This window comes from Haliotis cracherodii, unplaced genomic scaffold, assembly GCF_022045235.1.
Source record: "Haliotis cracherodii isolate W230 unplaced genomic scaffold, xgHalCrac1.p SCAF_6, whole genome shotgun sequence".
NCBI lineage: Eukaryota > Metazoa > Mollusca > Gastropoda > Lepetellida > Haliotidae > Haliotis > Haliotis cracherodii.
In genome coordinates, this window is record NW_027266319.1 from 9,548,679 (window position 1) to 9,563,277 (window position 14,599).

At 43.4% G+C, this 14,599-nt stretch overlaps 1 protein-coding gene across 2 annotated transcripts in view; it reads right to left on the reverse strand.

Annotated features, from left to right (window-relative positions):
• Positions 1-259: 259 nt before the first annotated feature.
• The window catches only part of LOC139444672 (contactin-like), a 53,037-nt gene continuing 38,697 nt past the window's right edge, over positions 260-14,599 (reverse strand). The window contains exons 21-26 of one of the 2 annotated variants that reach the window (XM_071225604.1): positions 13,075-13,196; positions 7,761-7,950; positions 6,526-6,611; positions 6,296-6,325; positions 4,065-4,242; positions 260-3,225 (exon numbers count right to left, since the gene is read on the reverse strand). In XM_071225604.1, coding sequence (XP_071081705.1) covers positions 3,101-3,225; positions 4,065-4,242; positions 6,296-6,325; positions 6,526-6,611; positions 7,761-7,950; positions 13,075-13,196 — 731 coding nt within the window. In that variant the 3' untranslated portion in view covers positions 260-3,100. Of the gene's footprint in view, positions 3,226-4,064; positions 4,243-6,295; positions 6,326-6,495; positions 6,612-7,760; positions 7,951-13,074; positions 13,197-14,599 lie in introns of both variants that reach the window. The other variant, XM_071225603.1, reaches the window with a different exon arrangement.

Here is a 14,599-nt window from a genome sequence, read left to right on the forward strand (position 1 = left end):
CTTTAAAAAACCCAATGTAGTTGTAGGTAGTAAAATTCTAGAGAGGATTTTGAAATTTTTGATCCCTCCCTTTTTAAAATGCTTGATCCGCCCTTGAACTCTGCCAAACAAACAGTGACCCCCCTAGACGATATGCTTTGGTCAAAGTAAGCCAGATTTGCACACTGAGCTCAAATTGCACCAAGAAGACCCTAACTTCAAGGATACCATGTCATCCACTCTGGAAATACTAATGAACACAGATATCATTATACTAAACTGTTTTATTGTTACAAAATGATATATATCTTATGTAAAACAATGATTGAAAACAATCTGTGCAGTTATCAAATCTTCAACATCATTTCAAAACAGACAAACTGATTTTACAGGAGTATTGCCGTCAGAATCAAAAGTGTAGTAGGTCCTTTCCAGTCAAACAAGGGGGACAACTCTCACAACAAGTAGGAGCAAGCATTATACAATATACACCATGACTAACAGTTAAACAGAAATAAGATCTCATCTGGTTTCCTCCGCTTCAAGAAACAACTCCAAAAGCAAATACAAATGAAGTAAAAATAAACAATTTAGTTTCAACATGTATAACATGAGTTCAGTGAAAAGACTCCGCTGTATATTGCCAAATCCTATCTTAAAACCCACTCAATTTATATCTCCAGTGAATTGAGATTCTGTAGGATCAGGTAATGCTACAGAGTGGGGTAAACCAAGAACAAGATGGCTCTGATTGTAATTTGCTCTCAAACTTGCAGAGAATGAGAGCCATTACATAATTACAAAACATCCTTTAGGCTCCATGTTCAAATCTTTCTTCATCACAACCGGAACTTGTGCATCGCAAAATTCAAAATCTCTTTTACATCGCATAACAAATGAGTATCTGTTGTTACTGAAGTTCCTCAACCTGTCACCTTCAGGTTGTGATCTGTACGTCCTACATTGCATGAGTTAGAGTATTATGTTTGAATTAACACTAGAGGTGAGATTCTTTGATAGCTTTGATCAGTGAAAAAGATGATAAAAAGATTGTACCAAGGTCGTAAAGGCCATACATGCTATTAGAAAATGATGTTTTCCTAAACAATATGTAACAATATGAAAAGCAAAAAGTTACATTTTGTGCATTTAGTGGAGATTAAAAAATATTATTGCAAAATACTTTTCTATGTGATGGAGAGTATTCACACAAACAAAAGGATGTAAACTGCCACATGTTGATAGACAAAGAGTAGGGCATTTAATTCTATGAAATCACAATGTCTGTTTATATGAAAAACAGCAAGTCGATGACAAACTATATACAATTTGTACAAAATACACAGACATTAAATGAATACATGACTACAAATTGACTCTACATTCCAGTAATATCACTATCTATCCACTCGCAGACTATCTATACAACAGTCCCTGACATAAGCACAAGTGTATTGGCATACATATGGAATTCAGTTCGTATAAATGAGACTTTATGAGAATAGAAAGCATCACATGCTAGGGGATGATTGCAACCTAAATAACTGGATCTAGAAATGTATGTAAACATTTAGCCATCGTAGATCACTTCAGTACCCGAAATTGAATTGCATTGTATTACTCATTAATCTGAATCACAAACATACATCGTATTGAATGTAGTTGAAAGAATCATAATAAATTTACAGTTTGTAAATTTCCAAGATGTTACCCTTATAACTAGCTATCACCATATGAATGACAGTGATTATACATCATTTGAGGCTATTACCCTTGAAACTACTAAATCTGAATATCCAGAAAGATTAGAATGTGTAAATAGATTTTCATTAAAAAATATATACTAATTTCCATGCTATTACCCTTGAAACTAACCATTACTCTGAACGTTACCAGCATGAAAAAAACGTGGAATGTGAATGACAAAATTACCACTGTCATAATCCCCAAGCTATTACCCTTGAAACTAACCATTACTCTGCAGTTACCAGTGTAGAAGAAGATGGGGTTTGAATGGAGAAGCATGGTTATCAATATAAAATAATTTACACACAGAAAAATATAAAAGAACAAACATTCTTAAAAAAACCATGACAAAACAATCAACATTTCTAAATAAACTCCACAGACTTTTCAACAGCATTTAGTTACGTTGACAAACACGTATGAAAGTTCTAGAACATAAAAAAAATCAAACATAAAATATTTTGACATTTAAAAAAGTCAAAAATCAAATATTCATTTTCACAGAGCATAAATAGTTTAATACTTGATACACTGGCAAAGAATAGCGAGACATTATGGCAAAAGATGGACTACTTACCCAGCAGAATAAAAGGGACTAGCAAACTTATAGCTACTATAAAAGATTTGTAAAAACTGTACAATGTTAGGTATAAAAGGGATGTTTTATGGTATATATGTATGTAAATAAATGGAATGTGTTGGTTTGGATTTTGAAATCACACTGACTAAATAATCATTATCAATGTCAGTTTAGATTTACATATGGTAATCAATGACATCTTAATAATGTCTCCACACGTCAATCAAAAGATAATTCAGATCATTATTGCATATAAACATATCCTTAATAATCCACTTCCAAACCATGAACCCGAATATGCTGAACAAAAGAAGTTAGGGACAATGAATATTTTTTGGCACTAAAGACTGAGCACACAGTTTCATAAAATTATGCCCCAAAATATTTATGATTTCTAACTTATTTTGTTCAGTATGTGTTCATGAATTTACCACTGTATTCATGAATGTACCACTGAATTTATGAAGTTACCACTGAATTCATGAAGTTACCACTGAATTCATGAATTTACCACTGAATTCATGAAGTTACCATTGAATTCATGAAGTTACCATTGAATTCATGAATTTACCATTGAATTCATGAAGTTACCATTGAATTCATGAAGATACCACTGAATTCATGAATTTGCCATTGAATTCATGAAGATACCACTGAATTCATGAAGTTACCACTGAATTCATGAAGTTACCATTCATTATGTTCCATAACTAACATTTCATTATATTCATGAATTCATAGTGTGGATTCTGTTGTAGATTGGCAGGGATGAACATAGCACTGTGTGTGGACTATTTAGGCACGGATGGTGAAGAGAAGGGCGGCAAGAAGACTGATGGCGGTGACCAGCATGGCGGGTATAACACTGGCGCTGCCGGCCATAATGTTGGTGGTACTCCTGTCAATACGCACTTCACCTCCTGAAAATATAGAATCAGCAATAGATTGAGCGACATCTCACATGTTTTACATTCGGAGAATCAACTTCTTCCTTCTGGCCGCTGGCCACGATTGCCGGATGATGTTGAGTACCAACAGGACCCGGAGTTCATTCATACCAGCTGATACCAGGTTTTATATCTATTTATTTTGTGATAAAGGATTGTTGACCATTTAGTGCCACATTTAATGTTAATTATGTTTGTGATTTTCTTATTTATGTAAGTGTTTTTATCAATATGCTGAGACCTTGTGCTAATGTATACCCAAATTTCCTCAGGATAATAAAGTGTTATCTTAGCGTTGAAGATATCATTCTAGGCCTAATAAATTCTGTGCAAATGTCTGTGGCTATTATAATGGGGGGAGGGGGGCAGGACTCAAAGTTGTGACTATAACGGTTGCCAATGCGACCTAAATTTCAATTTGTCTACTGTCTAAAACTCAGAAGTAGCCAAATGACTACCTTGAAAATATCTTGTGGCGACTTAATTCTATTGCTACCCATATGTAGACACAAAAATAAACATGTCTGCTACTAATTGTACTCTGGGTTTCAAGATCAGATATGTTTTTCACCAAGTATGACCACCCAATCAACTTAGCGGTTGACAGGTTGCCAGGGACCCATTCTCACCTGGAATCCCTGAGGGTACATCTCATATCAAAGGAGTATGGTTAAATGTGATTGAGTAGGCGCTGTGACATCACAACATGGCAATTAAGAGGTCTGATCAATGCCACTATAATAATTCATTGGCGCCAAATTCAAAATGAACTATGACAATATGGCCAATGTCATCCTCATCCAGAAACTCACCAAGAGTGAATAGAGTTGCAGGTGAGCTCATCTTCCCTTGTCCCCCGCGACTGTAGGCGAACACACGCATCTGGTAGATGATGCCTTTCTCAATGTTCCCCAGTATAGCCTGGCTGTTCTTCTCGGTGTCCACCATCTTGGCCTTGCGAATATCCTCAGCATACCGCCAGTACTGCACCTACAAACACACATGTATTGTCTAAAGACATGACTAACTAGGAGGAGTGAGTGAGTGAGTGAGTGAGTGAGTGAGTGAGTGAGTTGGGTTTAACGCCGCTTTTAACAGTATTCCAGTTATATCGCGGCGTGTCAGCTTAATGTGGGAGGAAAGCCCGAAGTGATGCAGGTCTCAGACGTTTACCACTTCGGTGAAACCCACGAGCACGGGTATGGTGCTGACAAACCTAGAAACATAATCGGGGCGAACCGGGATTCGAACCCACAATCATAGGTTTCTGGCGTGCCCAAGGGACGCAACTCTGCACAGCGAATCGCGGCGCCTTAGACGACTGGGCCACCCGTGCCCCCCTAACTAGGAGGAAACCATAACACTTTAAACTGGTGGGGAGACTTCATCTCACCTGAAGTTAGGCCTCGTTTCATCCCCTCTTTTCACCTCATGGGGGACTCAGTTGCCATGTACCTTGTGAAACCTGTATTGCAGGGTCAATTCCACAGGGAGCAACCATTTGCTTTCTATAGGGGTGGGTGGGAAGATATTAAATTGTACAGTTTGTTCAGAAATATGCTCCAAATGAATAGCTTGTTGGCAGTGGTGAAAGAAATTAAGTTTGTTTTGTTGAAAAAAAATCAAACATAATTTTTTGTATGTTGAAAGTGAGAATGAATAGATTGTTCGATGGTGCCCAGTATATAAACAGTTTGTTGGATAAAGATTGGGAAAAAAATAGATTGTTCTCAAAAAGACACCCCCGATACAAATCAAAAGGATGCTCCCTTACTTTTTGGTCTCCCAAGGCCAAGGGAGATAAATCTGTTACACAGAAGACTACATTCTGTGAACCTCTGACTTTAAGAACCTGTAGCGGTTTCTTGTACACCTGTGCCAACATGCCTTAGTAACATTCCTTAGTGTTTCCTCGAAAGCTTTAATCACACCCCATGGTGGTTCCTCGTACACCTGAACACACCTTATACCCCTGCAGTGGTTCCTCGTACACCTGTACATACCTTATACCCCTGTAGCGGCTCCTCGTACACCTGTACACACCTTATACCCCTGTAGCGGCTCCTCGTACACCTGTACACACCTTATACCCCTGTAGCGGTTCCTCGTACACCTGTACACACCTTATACCCCTGCAGCGGTTCCTCGTACACCTGTACACACCTTATACCCCTGTAGTGGTTCCTCGTACACCTGTACACACCTTATACCCCTGTAGCGGTTCCTCGTACACCTGTACACACCTTATACCCCTGCAGCGGTTCCTCATGCACCTGTACACACCTTATACCCCTGTAGCGGTTCCTCGTACACCTGTACAGACCTTATACCCCTATAGCGGCTCCTCGTACACCTGTACACACCTTATACCCCTGCAGTGGTTCCTCGTACACCTGTACATACCTTATACCCCTGTAGCGGCTCCTCGTACACCTGTACATACCTTATACCCCTGTAGCGGCTCCTCGTACACCTGTACATACCTTATACCCCTGTAGCGGCTCCTCGTACACCTGTACACACCTTATACCCCTGTAGCGGTTCCTCGTACACCTGTACACACCTTATACCCCTGCAGCGGTTCCTCGTACACCTGTACACACCTTATACCCCTGTAGTGGTTCCTCGTACACCTGTACACACCTTATACCCCTGTAGCGGTTCCTCGTACACCTGTACACACCTTATACCCCTGCAGCGGTTCCTCATGCACCTGTACACACCCTATACCCCTGTAGCGGTTCCTCGTACACCTGTACACACCTTATACCCCTGTAGCGGCTCCTTGTACACCTGTACACACCTTATACCCCTGCAGCGGCTCCTCGTACACCTGTACACACCTTATACCCCTGTAGTGGTTCCTCGTACACCTGTACACACCTTATACCCCTGCAGCGGTTCCTCGTACACCTGTACATACCTTATACCCCTGTAGTGGTTCCTCGTACACCTGTACACACCTTATACCCCTGTAGCGGCTCCTCGTACACCTGAACACACCTTATACCCCTGTAGTGGTTCCTCATGCACCTGTACACACCTTATACCCCTGCAGCGGTTCCTCGTACACCTGTACACACCTTATACCCCTGTAGTGGTTCCTCGTACACCTGTACACACCTTATACCCCTGTAGCGGTTCCTCGTACACCTGAACACACCTTATACCCCTGTAGTGGTTCCTCATGCACCTGTACAGACCTTATACCCCTATAGCGGCTCCTCGTACACCTGTACACACCTTATACCCCTGTAGCGGTTCCTCGTACACCTGGGTACTGACGCCGCGGAAGGACACGGACACCTGGGTACTGGAGTGCGAGAACACGTGCACCTCTGTCGGGTACAGCTGCGGAGCTGAAAGAGAACAATGCAACTTCAAAACTAAATCTTAATAATCGCACTAGGGCTGGGACGAGTCCAAATTTACTACCCGGGTACCCACACCCCTATTACCCGACCCTATCCGGGTACCCTCTGTTGGTGCCAAGAGATAGGTATAAAATGTCCGATTGGGAATAGTCTGACAATAGCCCTGGCAGAATGGTTTTAGATACACCTATAAAAAGATGTGGTCACACTGAAGTTGACTTAAGTTTTAGCTTTGTTCAAACATATTTAAGTCAGAAGGAACGTGTTCATAGACATGAAGAAAGGCGAACATTAGAGAATTAAAATTGGCGTGTAACAATGTAGTTTTATAGTGATTTTTTTGTCATGAAACAACACAACACATCACTAACCACGGGTCCGGGTAGTCCTGTGGGTACCCGGGTCCTCTCAGTACCCTCCCGACCCAGGTACCCGAGTTACCCGTCCCAGCCCTAGTGCGCACCCCCCCTTTTTATTTCGAAAAAAATCTTTATTTCTGTATAAATTACCACCAAAGACAATAAATAGATCTTAATTGTGCACCCCCCGTTTTAAAAAAAGCTGTATCCGGCCATGCAATCATAGCACTTTATAGCACAGGGATGAGAATGAATATGTCCTTTTCAGCTGAAACATCTTTGCAATGGAGCATGGTCCATTAGTTGGGGGTGTTTGGGGGAAGCCATCAAATTGTAACAAATTTGTGGTCACTAAAATTCGCGGATCCACGGAAAATTCTCATCCCTGATAGCAGTGAAAGGTTATAAATAATTGAAGTTGATATCATCCATTTTTCGTGCTGTTTTGAATGTTGTGCCAAAAGACTGAGCTGATCTTTATGAGATCAACTCATTGACATTTTATGTTTTCTACATTTCCTCAGGGAATAAAGACTCGATAATCAACTGAAGAGCCTACTTATAACTCCGAATTGTGGATTATCTGGTCCTCAAAAACACTGAAACTATTGTAACAAAATAAAAATATTTGGGACAAGTACTAGACAACTAGTATGTAACTAAAATGTATAGCCTGGTAGCAATACATTTTTTCCAAACAGTGAGAGAGTGAGTTTTGGTGTACTGCCTCTAATTCCTCAAACAAATCTACTTCGAGTCCCCAGATAACACGTACCCATTCTGTCGGTGGACTGATGGTAGTCCTCGCTCTTGGGGCCATTCCCAGCGGAGTTGTACACTTGGACGTTGACGGTGTACCACGTGTCTGGCTGCAGGCCGATAATAAGGGCGTGGTCTATCTGCCCCTCGTAGATGCTCTGTACGGCCTCGATCTCAGACTCCTCTTCTTGCCTCCAGTAGTTCACCTGTGTCACACAGAATGATGCAGAATGATACATGATAGTACAAAATGATGCAAAATGATACAGGATGATACAGAATGATGCAGAAGGATACATGATAGTACAAACTGATACAAAATGATGCAAAATGATACAGAAGGATACAGGATGATACAGAATGATGCAGAACGATGTAGGATGATACTGAACGATGCAGGATGATACAGAATGATGCAGGATGATGCAAAATGATACAGGATGATGCAGAACAATGCAGAATGATACAGAATGATGCAGAACGATGCAGAATGATACAGGATGATGCAGAATGATACAGGATGATGCAGAACCATGCAGAATGATACAGGATGATGCAGAATGATACAGGATGATGCAGAACCATGCAGAATGATACAGGATGATGCAGAACAATGGAGAATGATACAGGATGATGCAGAACGATGCAGAATGATACAGGAGGATGCAGAATGATACAGGATCATGCAGAATGATGCAGAATGATACAGGATGATGCAGAACAATGGAGAATGATACAGGATGATGCAGAACGATGCAGAATGATACAGGAGGATGCAGGATGATGCAGAACGATGCAGAATGATACAGGATGATGCAGAATGATACAGGCTGATGCAGGATGATGCAGAATGATGCAAAATGATCCAGGATGATGCAGATCGATACAGAATAATGCAGAATAATACAGAATGATGCAGAACAATAGAGAGCAATACAAAATGATGCAGAACAATAGAGAGCAATACAGAATGATGCAGAACAATAGAGAGCAATACAGAATGATGCAGAACAATAGAGAGCAATAGAGAATGATACAAAGCAATACAGAACATCAAGACATCATTCATTAACAAGTGGAAATCACATTCTGACGTGTACCATCGTTTAATTGTTTGTCAGCCATATTCCCGCTATATCTCAGGGGCATGTAAATTACAGAGTCTGGATTAGACGAACCAGTGTTAATACCATGAGTTACATCCCGTGTGATCGGGTTACAATGACATACAATCAACCACGTCACCCAAACTGACCCAATTCATTTTGCCAGCTCCTAAGACAAACATGGGTTATCAGACATTTCTACTAAACAGTCCAGGTCTTATAAATGGAAAATAGGGCTTCTGCTGACAATACTAGACTTAACTATTCAGAAACACAGATGTCTATGTGGAAGAAATTATTCTGTTACATTATGTAACTAAAAAACTGAAATAAATTAAAGAGTCATGTTCAAGGACAACTTATCTTATTCCGAGATTTTTCTAAAAAGAAATAAAATAATCCACTAAAGTTCCAAGAACTTTTCTAAAGCCTTTTTGAACACTTTTAACAGGGATCCACAAGTTCAAACGGTCACATTCAGTACTCAAAATTGCTCCTGTACTGGTGACAAAGATTGTAGGGTACATATGATAACAGCATAAACTTGTATATTCACCATATAAAACACTCACACAATCATATGGTTTTATCTGGGTAAACATGTGATTTCTTGAAGGGAGACCACTCTCGGTAAACAAACTTTGGCTCCAAATACTAGCCAGGCCAATGGGTCAAAAACATAACATCTGAAACTTCGTGGGGAGGCAGCATAGCGATGGGAGGGCACTTTGACTTTGTAATGCAGGATAAGTATACAAATGTAAAAAATATTTAGATTTTACTAAAAAAATTAACTTATCCTGCATTACTCCGTATTTCATCTTTATCAGACGGCATGGCCAGTGGGCATACCTTCAGATGTGATCCATAATAAACCCTTGTCAAGGTCTGATGAATCCTAACCGCATACAAGTGATGACCGGAACATCTACGACCATTCCTGTCTTCAGGAAACAAGAGTCGATGCAAAAAGGAGAGGTGTGTTCACCTGCGAACCAAACCCCATGTAGACGAAATAAACCAGCTTCACAATCAACCGCTGAGGCATCGACGTAACCACGCAGTCAGAAGTCGAGGCAATGGGTCCATAAGAGAGTGAGGAAATCTGTAAAACTGTGGTTCGGGTCCCACTGTACTGTACGAAGTAATGTTCACTCCTGTTCTTATATCAAGGTGACGATGAAGGATGACAACACGATACTAGGCATGCAGTCTTAGATACTAGTCACGATACTAGGCATGCAGTCGTAGATACTAGGCACGATACTAGGCACGTAGTCGTAGATACTAGGCACGATACTAGGCATGTAGTCATAGATACTTGGCACGATACTAGGCAGGTAGTCGTAGATACTAGGCACGATACTAGGCATGTAGTCGTAGATACTAGGCACGATACTAGTCATGTAGTCGTAGATACTAGGCTCGATACTAGGCATGCAGTCTTAGATACTAGGCACGATACTAGGCATGTAGTTGTAGATACTAGGCACGATACTAGGCATGTAGTCGTAGATACTAGGCAAGATACTAGGCACGATACTAGGCATGTAGTCGTAGATACTAGGCAAGATACTAGGCAAGATACTAGGCACGATACTAGGCATGTAGTCGTAGATACTAGGCATAATACTAGGCATGTAGTCGTAGATACTAGGCACGATACTAGGCATGTAGTCGTAGATACTAGGCATGATACTAGGCATGTAGTCATAGATACTAGGCACGATACTAGGCATGTAGTCGTAGATACTAGGCATAATACTAGGCATGTAGTCGTAGATACTAGGCACGATACTAGGCATTAGTCGTAGATACTAGGCACGATAGTAGGCACGATACTAGGCATGTAGTCGTAGATACTAGGTACGATACTAGGCATGTAGTCGTAGATACTAGGCATGTAGCACGATACTAGGTCGATGGAATGGTTGATGGACGAAGTAGAGAATCGATGCTGTATCTGGTAGCCAAGGCTGAAGATATGAAGGTGTTGTAGTCTAAAAGATCAAACTGTACGAAGGAAGGCAATCTTTTCCATCCCTTGAACGACGTTTAAGCGATATCGTTCTTATAGCAAGGGGGCGATGAAACGAGGTGCCTCACGACTGCCAAGTTGGTAGCGGAGGTCTAACGTTTCCATCATCTTGCGTCTGGTTGAGTGGTTGCACCATGCGTACATGTAAACATGCAAAACAATCTGTAGAAATACATTGCATCGCTTGCCATGCCACCTAATTCCGGTCGGAGTTGTTGAGAGTCCGAGTACTTGACACGTGACATGTAAATCACTCTGGGCAGTAGCCGAGAAAGCTGCATTGGAGCCGCAAATGAGGTGCAATCTCCACACACAGACAATCCTCAATGATCTGTGTGGTAGACATACAAGACATACCAGTTTTGTGAAAAAATGCAGGAGCACCGAGAGCGCTGTGTAAAACCGGGGAGTGGGGTCTCTTTGAGGAACGCTAGCGCTAAGGCAGTGGTTATAGAAGCGTTGATGCCGGCAATGTCGACGAAGAAGACAGTGGATTTTGTCGTCAAATGGTGGGGCCGGTGCAGAGCGATATGATACACCGTGATATGCGAGACCAGTCAACGGAGATCCCGAGAAGTGGGTATCCGGTAGCCTATTACGAAGGGGTCAAACAGGCTTAATGAGCCTGAACAGTGAAGATCTGCCAGAGGCGTCGGGAGCACCTGAGCGCTGGAGGCGCCGGGAGCTGGAGGCGCCAGAGATACGGAGACGCCATGAGTGCCTGAGAGCTGGAGGCACCGGGAGCGCAAGAGAGCTGGAGGCGCCTCGAGCGCCGGAGAGCTAGAGGCGCCAGGAGCACCTGAGCGCTGGAGGCGCCGGGAGGGCCGGAGAGCTGGAGGCACCGGGAGCGCAAGAGAGCTGGAGGCGCCGTGAGCGCAAGAGAGCTGGAGGCGCCGAGAGCGCCGGAGAGCTGGAGGCACCAGGAGCACCTGAGAGCTGGAGGCGCCGGGAGCTGCAGGCGCCACAGATCTGGAGACGCAATGAGTGCCAGAGAGCTGGAGGCGCCGGGAGCACCATGAGTGCCAGAGAGCTAGAGGCGCTGGGAGTGCCAGAGGCATCAGAGAGCTGGAGGCGCCAGAGATTTGGAGGCGTGGCGAGAGCTGGAGGTGCGGGGAGAGCTTAAGAGCTGGAGGCACTGGAGAACTGGAGGCGCCGGGAGCGCTGGAGAGCTGGGGCTGAAATACTCAGGCGCTGGTGGAGTCGGGAGTGCTGTCAATGTATATGGCGGAGGAGACAGGCGTTACGGGCATCACTGGACTGGACGATGTTGTCGATAAAGGTGACGGCAAGGGTGGTGTAGAAAGACACCAAGTTTTAAGTTTTAAGCCATATCAGGGGGTTGACGAGCACGTTGAGTGAGGTGTGTCCTGGATACTCGTATCGAGTTGAAGGATCACAGCGACGAAGGACTGCAACATCGGCACTGCCTTGTGAAAGTACAGGCATCGTACAATCACGGCAGAAGGGGCGACCCCAACAAATTTGTTCCTGCGGCAACAAGTGCAGTGAGGCAGAAAATCCGTAATTTAAGCAAAACCAAAACTATGTGCCAAAACCACAAAGTTCGGGAAGCATTATGTAACTCAAAAACTTTGTATTTTAATGAAGTTTATGAGAGCAAGTCATTACGCTAAAAGGTAGTGAAAAGACAAAGCTTTAAGCACTCCAAAACAGAATACATAAATTTAGTGTATTACCCAAGCCAAAGAAAGAAATCAAAATGCAGTACACGCAATTACGTGGCCACGTGGTGAATGTCAAAAATGGCGGGAACAACATTGCACCCGTAAATTACTGTGACTGGAGCCACAAACGAGCAATAAACGTTACAAATTACGAATGGAAAGACCCTAAAGGTAACAGCCCATAAACAGGTAAGAATGTAGCAGCAGGCAATGAATGTCCGTCTGTCTGCGGAGGTGACAAAGCAGTTATGAGTTTTGATGTGACGCATGACTTCCGGGTCACATGCCGACTGTGAAAGGGTGCTGCTGCTTCCTGTACTGGTGGGAACAACTTTCTTCAGCAGCTGGATCTCACACAGTTCGTAAATGCAATATGGAGTAACATACAGACCTGCAGACATCACAAATGCATCAGAAAATGCAATTAAAGACCATCTCAAAAGGAAACAGACCAGTTGCCATTGCAACCCCATGGCAACCCTATCATGTTGTCCAAGTTACCTTGTATCCAATCAGCTTCCCCTTCATGAACTTCTTGTTGTTGGGGACGGGGGTCCAGAACACCATAAGGGAGGTGCTGTTGTAGCTGTCGGCGTACACGCTGCTGGGGGTGCCAATAGGTACTGGGAACAAAAGGACAGGGAGAATGAAGCAATATTGATGTTATTGTTGGTTTTCAAAATGCACATTGCAAATGTATGTCATACAACCCTTTCCCACCCTGGAATCTCCACAGACCGTCATTCACGACAAGTATGAGGTACTGGAGACCTTTCCCACCCTGGAATCTCCACAGACCACCATTCATAACAAGTATGAGGTACTGGAGACCTTTCTCACCCTGGAGTCTCCACAGACCGTCATTCACAACAAGCATGAGGTACTGGAGACCTTTCCCACCCTGGAATCTCCACAGAGCGCCATTCACAACAAGTATGAGGTACTGGAGACCACCATTCACAACAAGCATGAGGTACTGGAGACCTTTCCCACCCTGGAATCTCTACAGACCGTCATTTACAACAAGCATGAGGTACTGGAGACCTTTCCCACCCTGGAATCTCCACAGACTCCTTCACAACAAGCATGAGGTACTGGAGACCTTTCCCACCCTGGAATCTCCACAGACCATCATTCACAACAAGCATGAGGTACTGGAGACCTTTCCCACCCTGGAATCTCCACAGACCATCATTCACAACAAGCATGAGGTACTGGAGACCTTTCCCACCCTGGAATCTCCACAGACCGTCATTCACAACAAGCATGAGGTACTGGAGACCTTTCCCACCCTGGAATCTCCACAGACTCCTTCACAACAAGCATGAGGTACTGGAGACCTTTCCCACCCTGGAATCTCCACAGACCATCATTCACAACAAGCATGAGGTACTGGAGACCTTTCCCACCCTGGAATCTCCACAGACCGTCATTCACAACAAGCATGAGGTACTGGAGACCTTTCCCACCCTGGAATCTCCACAGACCGTCATTCACAACAAGCATGAGGTACTGGAGACCACCATTCACAACAAGTATGAGGTACTGGAGACCTTTCCCACCCTGGAATCTCCACAGACCGTCATTCACAACAAGTATGAGGTACTGGAGACCTTTCCCACCCTGGAATCTCCACAGACCATCATTCACAACAAGCATGAGGTACTGGAGACCTTTCCCACCCTGGAATCTCCACAGACCGTCATACACAACAAGCATGAGGTACTGGAGACCTTTCCCACCCTGGAATCTCCACAGACCGCCATTCATAACAAGCATGAGGTACTGGAGACCTTTCCCACACTGGAATCTCCACAGACCGTCATTCACAACAAGCATGAGGTACTGGAGACCTTTCCCACCCTGGAATCTCCACAGACCATCATTAACAACAAGCATGAGGTACTGGAGATCTTTCCCACCCTGGAATCTCCACAGAGCGCCATTCACAACAAGTATGAGGTACTGGAGACCACCATTCACAACAAGCATGAGGTACTGGAGACCTTTCCCACCCTGGAATCTC